Source organism: Neodiprion fabricii, chromosome 6 (genome assembly GCF_021155785.1).
Source record: "Neodiprion fabricii isolate iyNeoFabr1 chromosome 6, iyNeoFabr1.1, whole genome shotgun sequence".
NCBI classification, from domain to species: domain Eukaryota; kingdom Metazoa; phylum Arthropoda; class Insecta; order Hymenoptera; family Diprionidae; genus Neodiprion; species Neodiprion fabricii.
This window is the reverse complement of record NC_060244.1, coordinates 735481-757126: the sequence shown is the minus strand read 5'-3', so window position 1 is coordinate 757126 and position 21646 is coordinate 735481. Positions and strand designations below refer to the sequence as shown.

The window sequence follows — 21646 nt, the reverse complement described above, 5'->3', positions numbered from 1 at the left end:
TAGCATATAAATCTGGTGGCCACTTCACCGAGAATATATACCTATATACGTACATTTATCAAGGACCAAGTTAAGGTGCAGAAGATCCATGGCTCTTCTAGCTCTTGGCCATACAATTCGCCGTGGAAAAATTTTAAAGGCCCATAAGGGCACGGATTATTGATATTGTACTTGGGAGGTATTCAATGACGAATATACCGCAAATTCGATCCATCGGCACCCTCATTCACCTGAGGCTGAAATCACGATTTGCTAAACGTATTTCGAAGGGTTGCGCGACAGACAAGCTGGTCTTCCGAGCTTCCCGCGTGTTTCAGAATGCGGCAAAGAAACGTTGACATCTATCTTGAGGCAATATTTGACTGGGGTTTCGGTTCATATTATTTCTCACAAAAGTCAAGCTTCGTTGTTTATAATAGGTTATGGAGGATCAGCACCGTTTCAGCGATCGAAGCTCGAGAGCTTCGTCGCGGAATCACAAAAACGAATCCCCGCACGTACAGGTATATTCACCAAACTGAGAACGCTCGTTTTTATTTACATGCCCTCGAGATAAAATGTTGCAAAATATTGATATGTGCCTCTGAAAATATCTAGCGAAATAGGATATTGGATCGGTATTGCAATTAGGCGGATATCGGCCGGGCTTAAGGGGTGCCCTAGTCGATTTCGTCGTTGGTGTATATGTCTCCGAATATCGAAGTCCGCGGATTTCCAACGCGAAAAAAGGCTCAACAGCCTCATTCCATACACAATTTTCAACAAAAATATACACGAGCACATTTTTATTCGACGCAGAAACAAAGAAATGGTATGAATTCTAGGAATTTATTATTGCGATTTCGTAGAATCTGTGCCATTTCTGTATTTCTGCGTTATTATTATTATATGTAATTATACATAGGTATATACATTCCTCAACGTCAAAATCAACCAGGACACCCTCTTAAACATCTGCCGATCCTCCCATCCCTAGAATATTCTGCACTGGGTCTGCTCCGACGTTTTGTTTTTTCGTTCTTGATAGGTAATGAGGTAACGATCGAGATCAAACTCGGTGATTGAGCACCTTGAGTAACATCAGTGTTCCCAGACATGCGGCTGGTGCCTTATCAAGATATAACTCGACTCTCACCAGCTGACGGGAGAATTTCTCGAACAAGTCGGTAGGTTTTATCAGTTTGGCTATATGTGGCAATTAATTCGATGCGATAAGGTTCGTATGGATAGATATACGTGATATTTACCATTTGTCAACCGCCGGAAGCGATGAAACGTGAACTATTGCTGGGTGTAATTCTCGCGCTTGCCGCCTGCGGTAAGTGAATCGAACACCGTTTATAACCATTCATAAAACCAGTGTGCAGTTAAAGTTTCATGGTGGATATACAAACAGGCTCGAAAACAAATCAAAAATATATTCCCAAAAATTCTTTTGAACTATAAATTGAATGCGTGCGATTAATCCATACGAGAAACGGTTGTTGCTCATTTAATTATCACATAATGTCTAATCCATCGTTTTCAGGCGCGGAGGGCGGTATCTCTCGCTTTTCGGAGGGCAGGATTGTCGGTGGTGAAGCGACAACCATCGAAGAACATCCTTACCAGGTTCGAATTTCACAGAAAAAAATTATTCTTTCGTGCTTTGTTCGTTGCTATTCTATATTACTCTTTACAAGTAAAATTTTTTTCGGCTTCCTCACAGAAAGCTGTTAGGCACACCTCGTAACTTTTGCGGGAAAATTTTGAAACAGGTAATCGCCATTCCTGAGCATAAAAAATATCTCTTATTATTCGGGTGAAAATCCATCAAAATATCATGAAAAACATTCAGCAAAATTCATAGTATTTTTTTTCTCATTAGGTTCGACGAGCTTACTGCGACAAGCTTATAATACTGATTATTAAAAAACCTTGCACTTATCTTTGATGAGATAATACACAAGCGTTCTGCGAGTGTTGACACCAGTTAACAAAAAGAAAGATAACGACCATGTATTTACAAGAAACTGTATAACGCCCAGTTTTGACACTGCAAATTGCTTTATTAACTTATTCCTCCATAGGAAAATGAACAATAAGAAATTCACGGTAAATCATGAACAAGTAACGCAAACAATTTGGCAAATTTTGACAAATTTCGATAGAAATAAGAAGAATATTTGTTAATTTTGAGAAAAATTACTCTACAAATTTTCCCCGAGTTTCCCAAACAGGACGAAGAAAAAAAAAAAAAAAATACAAATTTCATCTCACGGCTAGAAAATGGCTTTCCTTTCATTGAGCAGATATCGCTGGTGTACTTCAGCTCGCACCGATGCGGCGGTTCCATAATAACGGAGTACTTCGTGGCGACGGCGGCTCACTGCGTCGCGACGCTTTCGACATCGCTGACAAGCTACCTGCAGATCAGAGTCGGAAGTTCGTACCGTAACTCGGGAGGAACCCTATACTCAATATCCTATTTCACATACCACGGTTCGTACAGCTCGTCAACCTACGATTACGACATAGCGGTGATAAAGGTGACGCTGCCGTTCGAGTTCAGCTCTACCGTCCAACCGATCGAGATCCCGACCTCGGACTTCACCCTGGCCGACGGAACCCTCGTCGGGGTATCAGGGTGGGGAAGATTGTCCGTCAGTATCCGCATCCCTTGAAACTTTACGCGTTTTCAAAATGCTGGGGGTGATACGCTAATCCCGCTACCTTTCGACTTTCTTTAGTCCGGCGGAAGCCTACCGACGGTTCTCCAGGTCGTCGAGGTGCCCGTCTTGAACAACACCTACTGCGCCCAGCTCTATGCTAGCACGAATCCCGTCACCGACAGGATGATTTGCGCCGCTTACGACGAAGGAGGAAAGGACGCCTGTCAGGTAAAACGTTGGCGATGAATGGTGAACCGTACTCTGAAATGACGCCTCATCGATTGACTTTCAGGGAGACTCTGGCGGTCCGTTGTTCTACGGAAATATCCTCGTCGGAATCGTGTCCTGGGGTGACGGATGCGCACAGGCATATCAGCCTGGCGTTTACAGCCGAGTCTCCGAATTCCGCGAGTGGTTGGTCAACCAAACAGGAGTGGACTTTGACTAGCCTCCGGACCACCTTCAACCGCAACGCAGATTGTCACGAATTTATTTTTTATATCGAGCAACAGAAGCTGGTTTTAAACAATGATCATTGCCTCATTCTTTTACCGGCATGACTGCAGATTCTCAGAAGTATATAAAATTTTTCATAAGTTGTTCTTACGGTGGATAATAAATAGAGGCTAAACATTTCAAGTGTCAGGTATCAAAAATCGAACAGCTGGTACTACCAATCATTTTTGTGTGGCGGAGGGATTCGAAACAAGAAACTTAGTTCGAAAAGTGATTATTCACTAGCCTCATTCCGAGATTTGATGACCGCAATCGTTTTTTAATCTGGTGCTGCCTGAGTGAGTATATACTGATCAGTACCGAAAAGAGGATCTTGGTCATGGAAGACGGAATCAGGACGCGTCGAAACGATATAACGAGGCAATGAAGAATTTTTATGTACGGTTTCAATCCTAACGAGTTTCAGGCGTTTCAAGAGTCGAGGTGAGGGGTGGTCTTGTACGTATTTAATTTAGCATGACAACGGCAGCTAATCACCACAGAGGCGAATAAGTTGAGTGAAAATTCAAATTATCCTCCTTCAGGTAATTCAATTTTCTGCCCGTTTAGTTGCGCGATAACAGTCGGCTTTATCTCCGTGGTTTTAAAAATCCCTGAGAACAAACGGGGCTGTACGTAATTGTGTAAAAGGTGTCGCGGCGTTATTGAATGACTACCTCGAACCACCTGCCGTACCTTATCGCGTGAATGACGAATAAATCTGATGCGAAATCGTTCGCGATTATCACGGAACATAAGGCACTCGTTTAAACGATCACAATGGTAAAACATCATCGCCGATTAATCAAAGGGAGAATCAGGAAAGGTTTATCGAGCGTCTTCCGTTTATCGCAAACCAATGTCGAAGGTGAATATCGTACACACTTCATCAGTTCTGGTTAAACAATGTTTCGCGTAGCAGTGTTGTTATTCACCTTTATCATCGCGGTCGGTTCCATCCCAGCGAGAATCGTGGGAGGAACTTCGACCACCATTTCCAGTCATCCGTATTTGGTAAGGAGATTCATTTCACTCACTTACTATACCTACGCGATTTGCAGAAAGATTCGTAATTTTCGACGAAGATTAAATATTCCTGCCTTTATATGCGTAGGTGTCGATTATTTACAACAACGAACACGTTTGCGGTGGGTCACTGATAAGCAGTCGATGGATCTTGACTGCTGCGCACTGTATCGATGGGTCTGTAACAGCGGTTTTCAATCAAGATATAAAACCTCAGTTACCGTAATTCGGTGGTTCTCGTTCATGAGACCGTAATCGGTATTTGTCTTTAAGCAGTGCTGTACTTTTTTATCAGCTTTACTAAAACGAAACGCTTTCCTGTTTTACGTAATGTTCGTGATTGATGAAATCCTCCAATCTCTTAACAATCAACTTTAGAAACTGTATTCTGTCTCTTAATTATCACGTATTCATAATTGATCGATTAGTGAAAATATTTAGAAGGTAACTCAGGGGTCTCTGTCCTCCTCGGTTACCGTTTAATGTAGTTGATAAATCGATGGGTCCTCATAAAACGTGATTGTCGACTTGCCTAACCAAATATGAATACTTGAATAACCAAACATGACCCTTCATTGCAAGAAAACATGACAGCAGCTGTAGATAGCTGCTCAGATCGCAAATGTACAGATATGTATAATGCTCGTGTTTGATATTTACCGGAATTGAACCTCACGGTCAACTTTTTGTCAGCGATGTCGCAAACCACACACTGTGTATCTAGACTGCTGTTAAATCTAGCAAATCATCTAACCCTGAATAAAATGGTAAAAACATTCTGTGTTTGTTACATACACGGAAAAAAAAATTCAGCTCGTGGAACTAAATATTAGATAGTTACTTGTAAACAGTTCGTCGAACTAAACGTTCTGTTATTGGAAGAGCACTGCATGGTTCGTATAACTGACTGTTAGTCAGCTGTCATAGCTGTACGTTGTTCAGCTCTCTCAGCTAAACAGCTTCGTTCGAAGAGCTAGACCAGAATTTTTCGGCTCCGCTCACAGCGCTTATTATTAAATAGTACAATTATATTGCTATTAGTATTATTTTTCATCATTATTATCATTATTCATTCAGTGTCATTTACATATTTGAATGGACTATTTAAACAATTATCTATCAACTGTATTTAAATCATACTCATGAAATTTGAAGGTTATGAAATATGTCAACGCACCAGAGCACAGCGCAACTTACAGCTCTTAGAGCAAAACCATTCAGCTGTGAGAGCTGAACAACTTGCAGCTATCAGAGCTGACTAATATATAGTTGCTGTAACTACAAGATAGACCGTAGAGTGCGTATAGTTACTGGAGCTGTAGAATACAGCTCGCCGAACAGAATTTTTTTTTCCGTGTATTTTAGACTCACCACAAGTCTGTTGAATGTCCGGGCTGGAAGCACGTACAGAAGCAGCGGAGGGACTTTGATCACTTCAATCTCCTCGGTGATCGTCCACGAATATTATGACGAGGACAGCTACGACTATGACGTTGGATTGATGCAGGTGAGCACTTTGGATAAAGGTGAACTGTGAACGCGAACGTCGCTTTTCTACTCGCTGTATTTTGCTTGCAGTTGACATCCGCTCTGGCATTGTCCACGACAGTAGCCACGGTCACTCTGCCATCGTCAAGCTACACCATAGATATTGGAACACAATGCACAGTGGCTGGATGGGGAAAAACGTCGGTGAGTAATGGAGAGCACCTCTAACCGCGAAATCAAGCTCCGAAAGCAATTATATCACCGTTTTTGCAACAGTACGGAGGCACGCTTTCGGAGACTCTGCTTTACTTGACCGTTCCAATCGTCAGCCAGACGTCCTGTTCAGCCACTTATATTTACCGGAACACCGTCACGGATCAAATGATCTGCGCTGGCTACACTACCGGTACCATGGATACTTGTCAGGTGACCAAAGGAACCATGTTTTCATTTTGTATTCTTTGTTTGGGTCTCAGGCACCCAATTGCTTTTCGCCGAAACGGTTAGGAATGTTCCAGATGTCAACCTGATTTCAAAGTCGATAGAAAAAAAAAAAATTATGATAAAACAACCGATACCTTTGTACTTGATAACATGAGTCATCGCTATGCCTTATCGGGCAGTACTGTCATTCTTCTCTTTAAAATGTTAGCGGGCTACTTCAGTAATTGTTGAATGAACGTGGCCTCGTTTCTGTACAGGGTGATTCCGGAGGGCCACTTGTCTACAACGGTATCCAGGTCGGGATCGTTTCCTGGGGAGCGGAATGCGCGACCGTTGGTTATCCCGGGGTTTACACGCGAGTCTCTGCGATCCGAGAATGGATCACAAAGCGTGCCAGTATTTAGGGCTGCCATCGATATCAGGGAACATTTGTGTATTCTGTATCGAACATTTGGAATACAATCGGTACATCGCCCAATCAATGTTATCCCAGCTCTGCCGTTTTAATTCCGTTTTGAATTGCTCCTAAGGATTACGTACCAACATCATTCGACTGGCAACTAACGGTCGAAGACAACGTAGACGAAAAAAATATGAGATTAAAGTGACTCGGCACAGTTCGCTTCATTACTATGTAATTACGAAAGATAAGCAAAGGTTTTGCTTCTCGTGATGCAAGAATAGTATCCAGTACCGAAGTTTCTTTCACAGATTGTTAATTTGCGATTCAGCGCACTTTTACCGTTACCGTTAAGTGTGAAAATATCTGCGATTCGCTCTCGTTCATAGGATTATAAATTGCAAAGTGTCAAACAGAGCAACTGACAATTAGGACAATAATTGAGTGCTGAGAAACTGGGTGGGAGAGAGCGTAGCTGAACGTTGCGGCATGTTGTGAATACTAAATGATTCAAACGGCGGGTGTTTGCCTCCTGATATATAAATATACACGAAGAATAAGACTGTCTGACAGTTATAATGAAATCTTAGTCATAAGATAAGCTCGTGGCTGAGACTACGCTTGACTTTCAGATCACTGTAAAAATTGACCTGGTATCAATGAGACTTGGTGGAAAAGGTACACGAAAAAACTTTGTAAATCTTTTTTCGGAGAGTTCTCTAGACTGCAGTTTGCAGTACCGAAAGATAGCCATAAAGTCGAGTAACTGAACTTGTCGATAGAAGACTTTCACTCTACTTACCTACGGTGACCGCTACAAACATTCAGATAAGGATCAAAAGTGCCGTTGTGCCACCGTACGCTCAATATATTTGAAGTATAGTACTTACTGTGCGGTGTAGTCAGTGGTTTGATCCTCTTGAACGTTGAATTGTCTCTTCTGGACGTCGTGAGTTAGTATTTGATAGCCTTGTGCTCGATCACTGACCTTTCCAATGATACGGCAAAATAAACATGGTGAAACTAATGACGAAGAAATAATTCTTCCGTAAGTGAAAATGCACATGAATTGCTTGTAATAAATAGAAATAGTTGTGTGCAGGATTCGAGAAAGTTTGGAAAAATATTTAATATTATGTTAATATAGCTTTATTCAAATTAGGGCAATAATATGAATTTGATCGGAATGTATTATCGTCTTCGATAATTTTGTGGAAATTTCCTATTTCTCTGGAAGCCGTTGACGGGCATTTTATACTTGATTTGGAAAATCCACATCGTTAAAAGACAACGCCGTTACGATGTATCTAAATAGTTTATTCACCGAGCTGACGATGATCGTCCGCTGCTTCATACTTCTTGTCAGTTACACCGGCTATCTTCAAGGTATGCACAACTATGAGTAAGAACTTACCTTAACATTAGTGTAAAGAGTATTCACATAATTTCAAGACTCCAGTGAAACCAGCCAACCGTAAAACTCTTGAAAAATTCACACAGAGCTTACTTTAATCGTATCATTTATCCAGGCACTGAACAAGCCAGTCGCATTGTCGGTGGAAGCTACACATCCATAGAGCAGTATCCTTACCAGGTAAAAGATATGAAAATAAAAAATCAACACCCACTCCACACTACGCGCGATCGATTACTTCCAGGGTAATTCCGGGCGTGATGGTCCACAGTATAGTTTCTCGTGTACTTTGCTGTATTGGGCTAATACTGTGGGCCTTCTTCTACCTGTAACCATCTCAACCGGAATTACCTTATTGTATGATTAATCTCTAGGCGTCCTTGCAACGTAATGGTCATCACGTCTGTGGCGGTTCAATCATCAGTAACACTTGGATTCTGACCGCCGCGCATTGCATCCGCAAGTATGTACTTTTCATGATTACTTTTCAACAATTGCTTTAATTAATTACTGCACGATCGAATTGTCGCCGTTTCAGCTACAGCCACACCGTATTCAAGGTCAGGACGGGGTCCTCTTACTACGACAGCGGCGGAAGGCTGACTTCCGTGGCGTGTATTTTGGTGAACGAGAACTTCGATTTGATCACCCTTGACTACGACATTGCGGCAGTAGAGGTACGAAACGGGTTTCGAAGAATCGATCAATACCGTAGACCTAAGTGAATTACGTATATTATCACAGAAATTGAAATCGAGAATCAGGAATACACTAAAGCGTCGGAATTCCCGTCAATACTCGCATCGTTGACTAATGGCATTTTGATTGACCGTTCAGCTGACCAGACCGCTGGCGTTCAATAGCCACACACTTCCGATTGCTCTCGCCACGAGGGCACAAGTTCTTCGGGTCGGTCAGGTGGCTACAGTAACCGGGTGGGGAACGACGATGTCCTCCGGAACTCTCTCGAGGCGGTTGCAGAAGGTCGACTTACCGCTGATAGCCTGGGCCGATTGCCTCAAGAGCTACGTGGAACACCCGATCACCGAGCGGATGTTGTGCGCCGGCCATCTTGATACTGGTGGCCGAGACGCGTGTCAGGTGAGCGACAAACACAGTAGCACCTCACTCGTTAACCGAATTATTCTTCCCCACTCCTTGCCCTCCGAAAAATGCGCGCGCATTTCGAAGGCGGGGCTGAAGAATGGAACGAGTTACGTATCGAGGCGATATCGGCAAACGTTGCTATTTGCAAGACCGTGCGAAGTAATTGAGATTTTGCGTGGTTTTTTTTTTCTGTGCAGGGCGACAGCGGCGGTCCTATAGTTCTCAATGGAAAATTGATCGGTATCGTGTCTTGGGGATTTGGATGCGCTCTGCCGTCTTATCCGGGAGTTTATACGAGAGTGTTATACTTCCGCGACTGGATCGAGTACAATACAAACCTGTGATGAAAAGCCTCTGAATCTCACTTCATAATCCACTGCTGATCGATTTATTTGGCTCATTTATCTAGACCTCGAGGATTGATGCAGTTTGGAACGTCAGTACTCGACCAAATCATTGGACGCAGCTTTCCCGGGATGGGATTATCAACCATTGTAGACATTTTAACTGTACATATCTGTCATTATATCGCGTATGTTGCTTTGTATGATCAATAAAAAACAATCGAGTTACTTTAGATATTTTATACACGATGGATAAGTAATTTTTCAACCACTTACGCAGCTGATTTGATTAATTAATTAACTGGTAAGTTTGTCCAGCAGTGACAAGGGATTGTTTATGTATGAGGTATATGCAGACTCTGCACGCTCTGTGCATTTTCTGCAATTAGCGTAACGCGGCACTAATTGACTGTGAATCAGAACAAGGTATTAGTTGGTGTATAATTGAATTAAAGGCGGATCTGACGGGTAGGCGTGTGTAAGTTATTGCTAGCCGAGTGATCAACGATACACGAAATAATTGATTATTAGTTCATTCCAATGCCGGGTCGTAATGAATATGAATTAGTCCGCGAAATTATGAGCCCTGTAATTGTGGAAATCGTTGCGCTTCCTGCATCGCTGCACGGCGCGCTATGCATTCCTGCATGTTCGCGTGCAGCGGTGAATTCGGATCCCTGTGATCCGGTTTAACTATAATTTATGTAAATCCTACGCACCGAAAATCCCCGAACAGATTTCATGAATTTTGCTATCAATTCAAATAGGGTAAAAAGCTTGTTTAGGTGGGCTCTTTCTGCGTTGTTCTGATCCCTCAATTCATTGGGTACGGTTTGCGAAGTAACATTGTTTACACCGGCTTGACGATTTCAGCAGGAAAGAAAAAACATATTTATTTTCACCGCAGCTACATGCCGTAATTTTCGACATTCACCGGAAGACACCCTCACTCAATTCAATAAATTATAGTCCCCGTGTGGTCAAAGATCCATGTGACAAAACTGTCGATCCTCGTGTAGACTGCCGGAAATGTTGGAACTGTGCAACCCAATCCGTATGACAAAATTCCGACTAAAATCTCCTCGTACACCAGCGGCGCTCCCAAGTCTCCCTTTGTTATCAAGAAGTAGAGTAAAATGAGGATCGAGCAAACGACTCGACTCAAGAATTCGAAATAACGACAATGACGAGCTGATTTAACCCACCTGACAAACCTCCGCGTCTGCGTTCATGTGTCCAGCGCAAAGCATCGAATCCAGAAGATCCTTGAAAGCAGGTAGGCTGGATTTGCAGATCGTTTGGTTGACCGTTGGAGTCGAAATCACGGTCAACTGGGATGCTGGATTACCTTGCTGAAAAGCGACGGTTCAGTGTTGGCGATATTTAAAAAAACTAAGCCTGACGTGAATGGATTAGTTCTTTCTCGGGTTGTAATTGACAGCTTACTGGTCCTCACCGTGTCCATGATCCAGCCCGTTACGTTGGCGGCTGTTTCATCGGCGATTTCATATTCCGAAGAAGGCAGCACGATCGGCAGCTTACCATCGCCGAATTGCAGCGGGACACGCAGCTGGAATCACCGCGATGATAATGAATTTTTCAATCGTTCTCGGATGTAGCAATACGCACCTTCAACAAGGCGATATCGTAGTCGTAAGAGATCGAATCGAAGTCCGGGTGAACGATGACGGATCTGACTTCCAACTGTTCTCCACCAGTTGACGCAATCGTCGTTGCAAATCTGACGGTGAGATTCGTCGCGCCATTTCTGGAAGTAGAATTGACGGTGTTTTCACTCTTGACCTTGAAAGATAATTGAGCCACTGGGTTTCATTTGACGTACCGGTGCACACAAGAAGCCACTGTCACCACCCAGAGTTCGGTTATCAAAGCGCCGCTACAACTGTGAGAGTTATTGTACTCGACGGAAACCTTGGAATATGTTTGAAACGAGTTGAGAATTTTTTAGCAACGAAAATTTGGTTCGTTTGGCATTAAAATCAACTCACGTGATAGGGATACTCCGATATGTCCGCACTCTCGGAATTCGCGAAGGCGATGCCTGGGTGGATGAAAATTATACATTTGATTAAACGAGGCCGAAAAATGACAGTCTTATTACACGTTGTATACACACCGTAAAACAGAACAGCAATTATCGAGAGAACGAGCTCTGACAATGAGTTGGACATCGTGAACCTATATTAACGGAGTTTTCGGTTTAACTGTTCGAAGCCAGTTTGCTTCCAGCCGGGTGTCTTCTAATCCATAAAGCCCATCCGATCAACGATAGGAAAACCGAATATAGATAATTTTGCCATATTATAATCCAAGGATTTTTCCGCGCAAATGACGGACGATATTCTTGACCGTTACAAAGAACATCCATTACCGGGACGCACACACGCCAGTCCGAGTAAGTGCTCGTATTTTATCGGACATTTTTGATGTATCGTAAATTATTTCCCCGCACCGATGCATAACACGGATTTCATAGTCATGATCGCGTGTGGGCAACGTACATTATATTTCAACGTTCCGGTGCTTTCATATTACATTACATGCTTTATTTAAATTCAACAAATAATCTCCGTCCACCCTCGTTTTCGTACATATTAAGATGTGTATTGTATAATATTGCTATTCGTCAAAATCACAGCTGAAGGTTGTCACATCCCGCAATTCATCCAGTCAAGAGCACTGGATTCGACGCGCGCGTCTCAGATACCGGTCTCTCCTCTGATCCATTCCCGAAAGTCGGCCACGTTTGTGTAGACGCCCGGAAAGCCAGGCTTTGCGCAGCCGTAGCCCCAGGACACGATGCCGTAGAGGATGCCGTCCGCGACCAGGGGACCCCCTGAATCACCCTGACAGGAGTCCTTGCCTCCCTCCGCCATGTCGCCGGCGCATATCATCCTCTGAGTTATAACGTTGAACTGCTTATAGGCCTTGGCGCACAAGTCTCGGGGGACTATTTGCACGCTGACCCTCTGCAGCGATCTTGCGGCGCTTCCGCCTTGCTGAAAATTGAAGTCAGTTTGAGGGTGATCGGTGATTTCTGGGTGAACAAAAAATGAACGTGTCCTTTTCGCACCCTGAGCGCTCCCCATCCGGTCACGTTGACAATGGTGCCAGCCTCGACTTCGGAATCAGGTAGGGAAACCGGCTGGACGGTTTCGTGGAATTCGACGTCGCTATCGAGCTGGATAATTCGATGAAAAATTGAAGCTTAATTAGCGATTCAGGTTAGTAGAAAAGATAAACCGACATTTGAATGCACAATGAGTTTCGGAGATAAAATAATGAACAAATCGCAGCTTGTGTTAACGAACCTCCAGAAGAGCTAGGTCGAAATCAATGGCGTAAGAGTCGAACTTGGGATGACGAATCATGCTGGCAATCGCATACTGTGTGCCATTGGATTTGTTCGAGCTTCCGGCGCTTACGCGATAGTACTTGGTGGATGACCTCATAAAAAAATTTAAGGATCAATTAATGTCGTGGCAGTTCAGAGTAAGGCGACAATGTCGTTTCGACACGTGTCAATGATTTGGTCGATCAGTGAAAACTGTGCTTCTAAAATCGACTGCGTTTACCGATCATAATTGATCGATACTTCCCGCATTAATTATCGACTATTCATATCGGTAACGGTATTCGTTATGTGTAATTTGGTTCCCGTGTTCTGGCGGTAATTACGCGATAACGAGGAAGACCGACTCGTAGGTATGTATCGCTGCGTGGCTTGAGTAGAATAACAAGACAATAACAACACCGCGAGGCTACTGATACAAATGGCGGTTAATTAACACAGCAGCACAGGAATTTACCCGATACAGTGAGCGGCGGTGATGGCCCATTTAGAACTGATCATCGCTGCTCCGCAAAAATGCTGCCCGTATTGCTGGAACGACAATTGGTATGGATGATCCTCGATCTTCGCGTCAACACCGCCGACGATTCGCCCGTCGAGTAGTCGCGGCTTCCGCCACGATGCCGGGGATCCTGAAGCAGAGTAATTTTCATCAGTTGTTCATCGATCGATCCGTCACACGGAGAAAGGATTTACTGAATTTAGCAAATGCGGTGATGTATTTAAAAACGTATTTCTGCAATTCGAAGAAATGGCTTTCGAATCAACGAAAGGCTGGTAAGTACAATAATTTGTGTTCTTACGATAGAACCAAATTTATTTTATTTAATAAATCATTGGGTTCGCCATGTGTGATCGGCGTACTTGGTGAATCGAATAATTTCTTTTTTTTGTATGCAGCTCACGGTGAAAATTGCGCTCAATTTGGCTTACGATTTATTTCAGCGAATTTCTTATCGAGTCACTTACCCAGGCCGCAGGTAACGAGAAGCGCGCAGATGACAGCGAGTTGAAACATTTTAGGAGTTTCTAGTTCAGTCACGTTGCAATTCTTGCTTATATACGCAGCCGATAATCTAGTTTGATTTTATCTACTTTTTTAAGCAACGTGTTCTCTTTCTTCGTCATTCAGAATGCAAACTCTCTAAAATCACTCGAGGCTAAAGCCTGTAACCAATATTCGAGTGCCACTTATCTATCAATTTGCGCAATTTTCTGAAAACCATAAAAAGCCGGCAGTCAAAGTAGTATGTCTGTCCTGAGACGATGACGTATTTATCTTCGTTGTTTTGTCCGGCGCGTTTTTAATTCCGCTGGGTAAATATTATCGCGGTAACGCGATCTGGTTCCGTTGTTGATAAAGTGAAAAGAAGCCACCGGGACAGATTATAATGAAATTCCGTATTCTATAAAGCGCATATTGTGACATCTTATCTTATCTATGTGGGTCACTTTTCAATCGCGGCGTCTACGTGATTTCCACATAATACGTGATTTCGATTAATTCTCAATATTCTCGCTAGAAATGTCAAAATTTTTCAAATTCACGGTCTAAACTTTGCCAAATAATTAGTCAAAGTGACCGTACAGAAAAATAAAATTCACCGAATAGTTAGCACAGAGTTGTGAGCTTTTTTGGGTTGAAAGAAGCGTCTGATCATCGATCCATTAGATTTCGGCAAGAGGCAAGTTTGCAGCTGCTCGCTGAAACTCGGCCGGATTGTATCTACCGGCTCGAACTTGAGCCGACACAGTTTTTAACCAGATCCGATAGGTTATTTGCCTCCCCGGTTAATTCTAATTCCATTACCTAGCGTCCCGTGCCTCGGATGAACTTTTTTGCAGCCGGCCTGGACCGTCAGGATTACGAAGAGGAGGACGAGGATCGTTGGTGTAGCTAGGGCATGGCCGATGTTACGCACTGGATGAAGTTGGCTCCGGGATAGCGGTGACGGAATTTGGGAGAGGGGAAGGCGAACTTAAACGAGTTTCCGAAAGTTTCGTCTGGAGGGGTGGCGCGGCGGTAGCGGCTGGAATTTCATCAATATTATTGTTTAATTACTAATTAATTATCGCCCCTTTGATAGACACTTTAATTGGTCAAATTTTAACTCACCTTATACCCTACGAATATCGTGCCGTAATTACCCGAGCTGTTCTTTAGCACTTCGTCCGTTATAAGCATCAATCATTCAGCCTTCAGGGGTGATTGAATTAGATACCCTATTTCTCCGCTCCGAAAACTAGTATGGTTAACAAACACTTGCGTTTCAACGGGCTGCGGTTAGATTAGCTTCGACAACGCCTAAATAACGTTGGAAAAAAAGCTGATTCGCTGTTTCGGAGTGTCGTTTATTCTGGGCATTATCGGCAAAATCGAGTCCAGAAGCATTAACCGAATTTCCTCCTCTCCAACAAATCGTCGAACGCGGCTGATTCCCTGTTTCGAAATACTTTGTTATTCAAATTAACAACGGCGCCTGGGATTTACGAGAGAATCTACCCGCCGGCTTAAACTTAACTTCTGTTTATTTACCGCGGACATCACTAGTGCCATATGTGCAATGTATACACGTCGAAACAGCAGCCTCCGGTTCTCAATCCGAATGGAAATCCGAATGGTAAATAACCGGCACGATAATTTAGCCTTCACCGAAAATCCGTTCGATATCCCATATCCTGATATAATAATTTTGAAAACGGTAAACAAATTTAATACGTAAATGGAAATTTGATTCAATATTTCCCTGCGGAACGGACGAGAGAAATTTACATTTAGATCCCGGTACGCATAGACTATAACGACATTCCCTGATGTCCATTTCAAAAACTGGAATGGAAGTCGAAAAAAACTTATAGAAAATGATGCGTCACCAGAGAATTAACGCCTGCCAAGGATCGTCGGACGCGAGTCACGGAGAAGTAGAAAACCTCGATCAGGATCACCCCGGCATGGTATCGACTACGATTCCCCTTTAGCCCGCGAACGTTGTACGTACTGCAACCGTGACGGCGAGTAAAGGATCTGGGTCATTCCTGAAAATATAGCTAACGGAAGTGGCCTATTTATTCGTATTACATGTCGCGAGTTCGAAGAGAAGTCAGAGTTATCGTCTGGAGTAGCTGTATGTGAAATGGACGGAGCCTGGGGTGGTACGAAATAGAATACGAAAAGGAAGAAGACGAAGAAAAGGTTGAGGTGGAGGAGGAGCGAAGCAGAAGAAGAAGAGTACTCTGTGCCAGGCGATCGGCCGCGCAGTTGCGAACGTCGGCACGACAGCTGTCTGCCGATTAACATATAAATCAAATTTCCACCGGCACACCGTTCGGTCCCGTCGGTTTTCCCATCCGTGAGGGAGCATCTGCCCAACACACCGCAGCTACAACTGTACAACTTCGCTGGTTGGGCGACGCTGTCTTTTCGAATCCGGGATGCATGCAGCACCCTCCGCCCGAAACTCCGTCGCACGGTTAAGTTAACTCAACTCTGCCAATGTAAACACAGGTCGGACCCCATCGATATTCCCATAAATTAGAGGGGAGCGTATTCCTCCAGTTTCCGGAGCAGCTTTGAGCCAGCTCTTCCCGATCCATATGCTCGATTCCCGCTGGAACGCGGCATTTATTGTTTCGATGTAGATACGATGATCGTCCCGTGGCGGTGAAAACCTCTCCAGGAAAAAGCGACGCGCGTCACTTTTCTCGTTCGCAATCGTGACCGTCTGACCAGCCCAACTTAAAGTCGCAAGTCGTGAGTCGTAAGTCTAACGTTGCAGGACGAAGCTAACGACCCTTCGATCGGACTGCAGGGACTACGAGTCTAACTGGCTACTTGAATCCTATTCTCCTCCTCGCTCCGGCGTTTCCTGCGCCCCTCGAACAACGGGCGAAGGGTTGTAATTCCACTAGCGGTCGAATTGCAGGGAGAATGAAACACAGAAACCGGAGACGAATCCAGTGATCAGTTGGAGAGCGGCGCGATCGTTGAACTTCTTCTGTCCCCTCCATCCAAGTTGCGGCGTAAAATTTTTCACCCCCTCCAGCCGATAAGTCCAGGGAAAGAATGACTCTTTGGCTCGTTGTGCAACCTAAACTGCAGCTTCAACTGCAGTTCGAGTTCGGTTTATCTGCAACTTCTGCCTTATAGCGTTTGCATGGTTTAGGATAAGGGACAACTTTGTTGCTCCGTGTATCCGCGCAGGTGTGTGGGTATTGCTGGACAAGTTTCTTGTACCCCCAGGTAGTTTTTCCTGATACATGCCTGTTCTGTGCCCACTGATCTTACCTTATTTATTTATTTCTTTCTTTTTCTTATACCATTTTTATCACTTCGTCGGACTATCTTTTTCCACCTCTCCCACTCGTTCCAACTTTGTCCTTTGTTCTTCGGCGTGACTGTGCATCCGTGCAAACTATACGTTTTTTACGCTACGTTAAACTCTGCGAGTTAGTTTTTACTTTTACTGTTTTTGTTTCCACCTCTCCGGCACTCCCTCTACTTCGCAGATTCCTCTTGACCCGCTTTGATTGTATTCAAGTAGAACGAAGTAAAAAGTATACGGTCGTGGTGCAGTTAATTAGCAGCGCTAAAAACGATCGGGAAAGAAAATATCAGCAGCAGCTAGACAATGTGTAATGTTACAATTGCACTGTACTTTCTTTCTTCGAGTTTCGTCGAGGCCGCGCACACGTGTCAACGGGGCTTGTACCTACACGTATAATAATTGGCAAATTAGTTGCGCAATTTTAATAATTACAACATTTAATCCACGGTGCGCTGCTGCAGCAGCCCTGCGATAACCGTCACGAGCAAAGCTCATGTATTATATTTCACCCGTGGCGTACATGCCATCCACCCCACACCTACTACGCAAATTCTGCATGATGCAGTGCGCGGACAAGCATCGTTTCAGAGTTTTAACGCGATTATGCCGGCACCCCTGCAGCATTACGAGGCGAGCGTAAACTAATAAAATAATGAACGTCCGCGGCGTTATTCGCGAGGCTGACTCGATTTTATATTTGACACTCGGGTTGGAGGGACAGAAAAAAAGAGAATCTCAAAAAATTGCCGCTTCACCAAGTTTTTCTTCGCAATTATCTCAAGACAATCGTGCGTAATGGTTGTGGGATTTCCGAGGGATGAAATTTTTTGAATAAATTCGAGTAAGTAAAGCAGTAACATGTAATTACGATAAACTTTCCACTTCGCGTTAAATCCTGAGCTGGAAAGTCTTATTACAAATTCAAACAAACTGTAAAACGATGAGTAAATGAGGAAACAACGGAGAACGAGGAAAGCTAGTGGAATTCGGGAAATGAAAATTACTTCACTGCGTACGGTTAGTATGAGAGATTTTACCGTCGGCCCCTGACTCACCTCGGGAGTTGGTGGCGGGCCACTACTCACTTGTCCGACAATATATATGTACCTCTGGCGAATAGCTACCTACTCACTGGGAAACGTCTGCCGGGAGCAATGAATATTATATGTTCGGTGCCCGTTAATATTTCATTTTGAGCATTGTTCGTTGATGAGACAGGCCGGCGCAGCGCGTCGAGACGCCCCGAGTGGCTCCCGGCTCTGAACTGCGCAAAGAAGAGCCGGAACGCGGAGAAGGTGGAGTAGGAAAAAGATACCCGGAAAGTGGGATCCCCGTGTCGCAATTACGCCCAAGTCCCTAACGGCTTCGTCGGAATCGGAATGACCTCATCGAACTTGGGTACCGGCCGAATCAAAATCTCGCAGCTTTTTCACCTCTCGGAAACCGGAAGCAGTTCTGCAGCCCTGCCAAAGACAGGTGATGTAAAAGCTCGGAGTCGGCGCGCGCTTCGGTCCTAATCCTCATCCCAGAGCTTTTCGCGTTGCGACGGGAGAGAATGATTTAAGAGGGGAAAAATATTCATCCCTGATAATGCTTGCAAATGGAAAGATTCGGCGGTGAAACCTGGGTGAAGAGTAGAAATAAGATTCGGTTGCCGCGATGCTTTGTTATGCTTTCCAGATTAACATTTTTTCTTCTACGTTATGTAACCGTTCGATCCTCCGTCGAGCTTTTCCCAGTCCGTTTATCCTCAGAAATTCAACAGTGAACAATCGCTGCGAAACGGATCATCACCCGCTTATTGTTAGATGTTATGCTTGAAAAATCGAGCGGTAATCTGGATCCCGGGCTGCAGTTAATAGTCAAATTTCTTGTTGAATACCGGGTGCGAATCTGTTGCTACAACTTTGGTGACAGTGCCAACTATTAATGCATACCCTGCTAGCTACCCGTGAGTTAGAAACACATCCAGCTCTGCCTCGTTCGCTCTGCGTATCCTCTCCTTAATGCACATTCCGTTCCGACAGGTAGTCACTGGCTGCAGTCAGTGCATAGCAACAACTCCATCACGGCATGGGAAGTTCGAGGAACGGGAATATGAACCTGCATATCTATAAGCCTGCGGGCAAATCTCCCAGACTCTGTTTGCCAGTTCTGATAAGCTCGTTCAAACTATCCTGCAATACGAAACGTGATACGAACCGAACGATGGGACTGCTACGCCCGAATTGTGGTCAGAATTTGGAGTCTCAGCTTCGAATGTATTTCTTCTCCTCTTGGCTTTCTGTTTCCGGATGGATTTGGAACAAGGCTTAAGCGCCACGGTGCAATCCAGGCCATCGAACGAGATGCCAAGCGACTAGTTTCGAGAATGTGTTCACAGTGATAGCTGGATCGGTACAACTTGTTTCTAATTGCGAGGGAAATCTTACGTCGGTTCAAACGGAGCGCTTTCACGATGAGAGGAAATTTTATGATTAATTTTAAACTGATTTAGGTGTGATAGCGTTAGATATTTACGAATTAGAAGCTGCTGGGTATGACTGAATGAACTTTTTCTCCATGGCATCTGCTTCAGGTCGCGAAGCTCAGTGTGCTCAGCGAATGCTGCACCATGAAAATTGCCGTGCACTGTCAAAGTCCAACCGAAAAACGCGAGTGACAGAGTTAATCGGTTGAATATTCATCGCTACGCGAGGCTGCTTTGCGGAAACGTAGGATGTTTTTACATCGAAAGACCGTCTCGCGGAATATTTCCGTGTTTACGTCTCCGCCGACTTTGGCATGTAGTTCGGCTATATCGTATATCGATGTAGCTCGAGGTTGACAGCCGACGATTTGAACTCACTTGAAGAAAAACAGAAGTATGTAGGAGAAATGAGGGAAAAACAGAAATAAATAAATGCTAGTGAAGGGGGAAAAAAGATGGAATACGGTTTTCGTTACGAGGACGAAACGGCAAAAAAGTTCGCTTCGTTCTTCTCGATTCTCGTCCTTGCCCATCCAGTTTCTGCTTCTCTTCTTCGCCTTCTTCTTCTTCTTCTTCATCTTCTTCTCTCTTTGACTCTTCGTTTATTTCGTTATCAGCAACAGGAGTCGTGCATCTTCATAAACCACGCATTAGTTTCAAGAACACGACGTCATAATTTGAAAAGTTCCTTGCTCTGTATTATTTATGAACGTACGTAGTAGGTAGCCGGCTAGGTTGCAGGTAGGTATGAGGAGAAGTCTGTTACGAAACTTTGCTAATACAAGATGGATCGGCCAAGAGTTGAGTAATTATGTTTTATGGATTTCAGATGCCCTCCTGTATTATTTATCGTGTATAGGGAAAAACGAGGAGCAAGTCGCTTGGTAATATCAGGGCGTTACGGGTGCTGTATAAGTACGTCACGTACCGTAGGAATTTCCGTTCTTGTGCGGAGAGAAAGAGAGAGAAATAGAGAGAGGGAGGGAAGGAAAAACGGAAATCATTGAAAGGTTTACCGTGTCCTTGTCACTCGCGTAACGAGTCTGGTTCACTCGTTCGATCAATTTCACCCCTACACACGGTACGTGTATACATTTATTGTAGACGTACAACCATGCCGCTCTTTTACTTCGTCTGCAAAATGTTCGTTTGTTATTTTTGTCTATGATGTCCCGCGTAAGAAATCCATCGGCGACAGATTATTTATCCACGTCAGATTCAGGGCATTACTTAGGTCCCGGAGACCGGGGAACCACTATCAACTATGAGTTGTGTGTTGCGGGGGAAACTTTGTTGAGCAGAGGGGCTGGAGGATTGTGTGTTTCTTGCCTGTCGAGTTGTGTCTAACCTAACGCAACCTCGCCAAAGCCTCAATTACACACAAAGAGACCCGACGCCGTTGTTACCAAGTTGCGACGCTTTAAATCTTGTCAGGATCTTAGTCGTGCTAATTATAATTGAGCAGCGGGGCTCAGCGGCAGATAGTGTTTTAGATACAATGAGAGAAGAAAGGATTTAAGAAAACAAGAAAAAGGAAAAATGCAAACGTATGAAATAGCTCGACATCCATCCAGAAGAAGCACAGTTCCGCAGGGATTCTTCTCTTTGAATTGTTGCGACAGGAAGAGCGTTCAGCGTTTTTTTTAACCGCAGCGGGCATCAGCTGCGCTTCGTGAATAATCCGGATGGAATATGCGCAAAGTGTATAAAAGTAGACAGGCTCTGTTACATCCGCGTATTTTCCCCCTCAAGTGGGAGGAATAAAATCCTCCGTGTGGGATTTGCATAGCTGGGTAAAATGACGCGTTACAGAAAGCTTCATGGAGTGAATGATCCGAATTCGCTTCTAATTAGTGGATGGCACAGTCGAGTTGCCTGTGGTCACTCCTTCGTGAGGCGCGTTTGAGCCGATATGATGACGGCGGATTTCCATGCAATTACAAAGCGCGTGTCAAGCCAAGTAGTATAAATTCCGTGAAATGGAGTTCGCGCTGAGCTGGTCGGGGGCTGTTTTGGATATTATGTTTGAGTTTGCCGTCATACAACCGCATGCTGCATAGACTTCAAACAGCTCGGTGCCTCGATCCTGGTGAATGCGAACACGGCGAA

General features: G+C 44.2%; 3 protein-coding genes across 3 annotated transcripts; 1 reads left to right on the top strand and 2 right to left on the bottom strand.

Moving 5' to 3' along the window:
• The first annotated feature begins 1120 nt into the window (after window positions 1-1120).
• Window positions 1121-9588, top strand: LOC124184794 (transmembrane protease serine 9-like). Its single transcript, XM_046574895.1, has 13 exons — window positions 1121-1318; window positions 1529-1611; window positions 4261-4349; window positions 5538-5679; window positions 5751-5864; window positions 5937-6086; window positions 6362-6503; window positions 7792-7890; window positions 8034-8098; window positions 8293-8381; window positions 8457-8595; window positions 8756-9019; window positions 9223-9588. Exons 1-13 carry the CDS (start codon window positions 1270-1272, stop codon window positions 9367-9369), a joined length of 1572 nt encoding a protein of 523 aa, XP_046430851.1. The 5' UTR covers window positions 1121-1269; the 3' UTR covers window positions 9370-9588.
• A 34-nt stretch (window positions 9589-9622) lies between these two features.
• Window positions 9623-11633, bottom strand: LOC124184373 (trypsin-1-like). The gene is made up of 7 exons (XM_046573994.1): window positions 11507-11633; window positions 11379-11431; window positions 11213-11301; window positions 10999-11137; window positions 10826-10939; window positions 10575-10721; window positions 9623-10480 (listed from the first exon to the last, which is right to left on the bottom strand). The coding sequence occupies exons 1-7, from the start codon at window positions 11559-11561 to the stop codon at window positions 10325-10327; spliced, it is 753 nt and encodes a 250-aa protein (XP_046429950.1). The 5' UTR covers window positions 11562-11633; the 3' UTR covers window positions 9623-10324.
• Window positions 11634-11892: 259 nt separating this feature from the next.
• Window positions 11893-13765, bottom strand: LOC124184371 (trypsin-1-like). Its single transcript, XM_046573993.1, has 5 exons — window positions 13712-13765; window positions 13200-13374; window positions 12702-12837; window positions 12464-12571; window positions 11893-12389 (listed from the first exon to the last, which is right to left on the bottom strand). The coding sequence occupies exons 1-5, from the start codon at window positions 13758-13760 to the stop codon at window positions 12090-12092; spliced, it is 768 nt and encodes a 255-aa protein (XP_046429949.1). The 5' UTR covers window positions 13761-13765; the 3' UTR covers window positions 11893-12089.
• Window positions 13766-21646: the final 7881 nt, after the last annotated feature.

Coding starts and splice junctions, on each gene's coding strand:
- LOC124184371 (XM_046573993.1), bottom strand. CDS start 13,760: ATGTTTCAACTCGCTGTCATCTGCGCGCTTCTCGTTACCTGCGGCCTG. Junction 12,838..13,199: donor ACCGCCGCTCACTGTATCGG/GTAAATTCCTGT, acceptor TTTTTTTATGAG/GTCATCCACCAAGTACTATC. Junction 12,390..12,463: donor CCGGATGGGGAGCGCTCAGG/GTGCGAAAAGGA, acceptor TTCAATTTTCAG/CAAGGCGGAAGCGCCGCAAG.
- LOC124184794 (XM_046574895.1), top strand. CDS start 1,270: ATGAAACGTGAACTATTGCTGGGTGTAATTCTCGCGCTTGCCGCCTGC. Junction 5,865..5,936: donor CTGGATGGGGAAAAACGTCG/GTGAGTAATGGA, acceptor TTTTTGCAACAG/TACGGAGGCACGCTTTCGGA. Junction 8,382..8,456: donor GCCGCGCATTGCATCCGCAA/GTATGTACTTTT, acceptor TCGCCGTTTCAG/CTACAGCCACACCGTATTCA.
- LOC124184373 (XM_046573994.1), bottom strand. CDS start 11,561: ATGTCCAACTCATTGTCAGAGCTCGTTCTCTCGATAATTGCTGTTCTG. Junction 11,432..11,506: donor AATTGCTGTTCTGTTTTACG/GTGTGTATACAA, acceptor TCATCCACCCAG/GCATCGCCTTCGCGAATTCC. Junction 10,481..10,574: donor CAGACGCGGAGGTTTGTCAG/GTGGGTTAAATC, acceptor TTGATAACAAAG/GGAGACTTGGGAGCGCCGCT.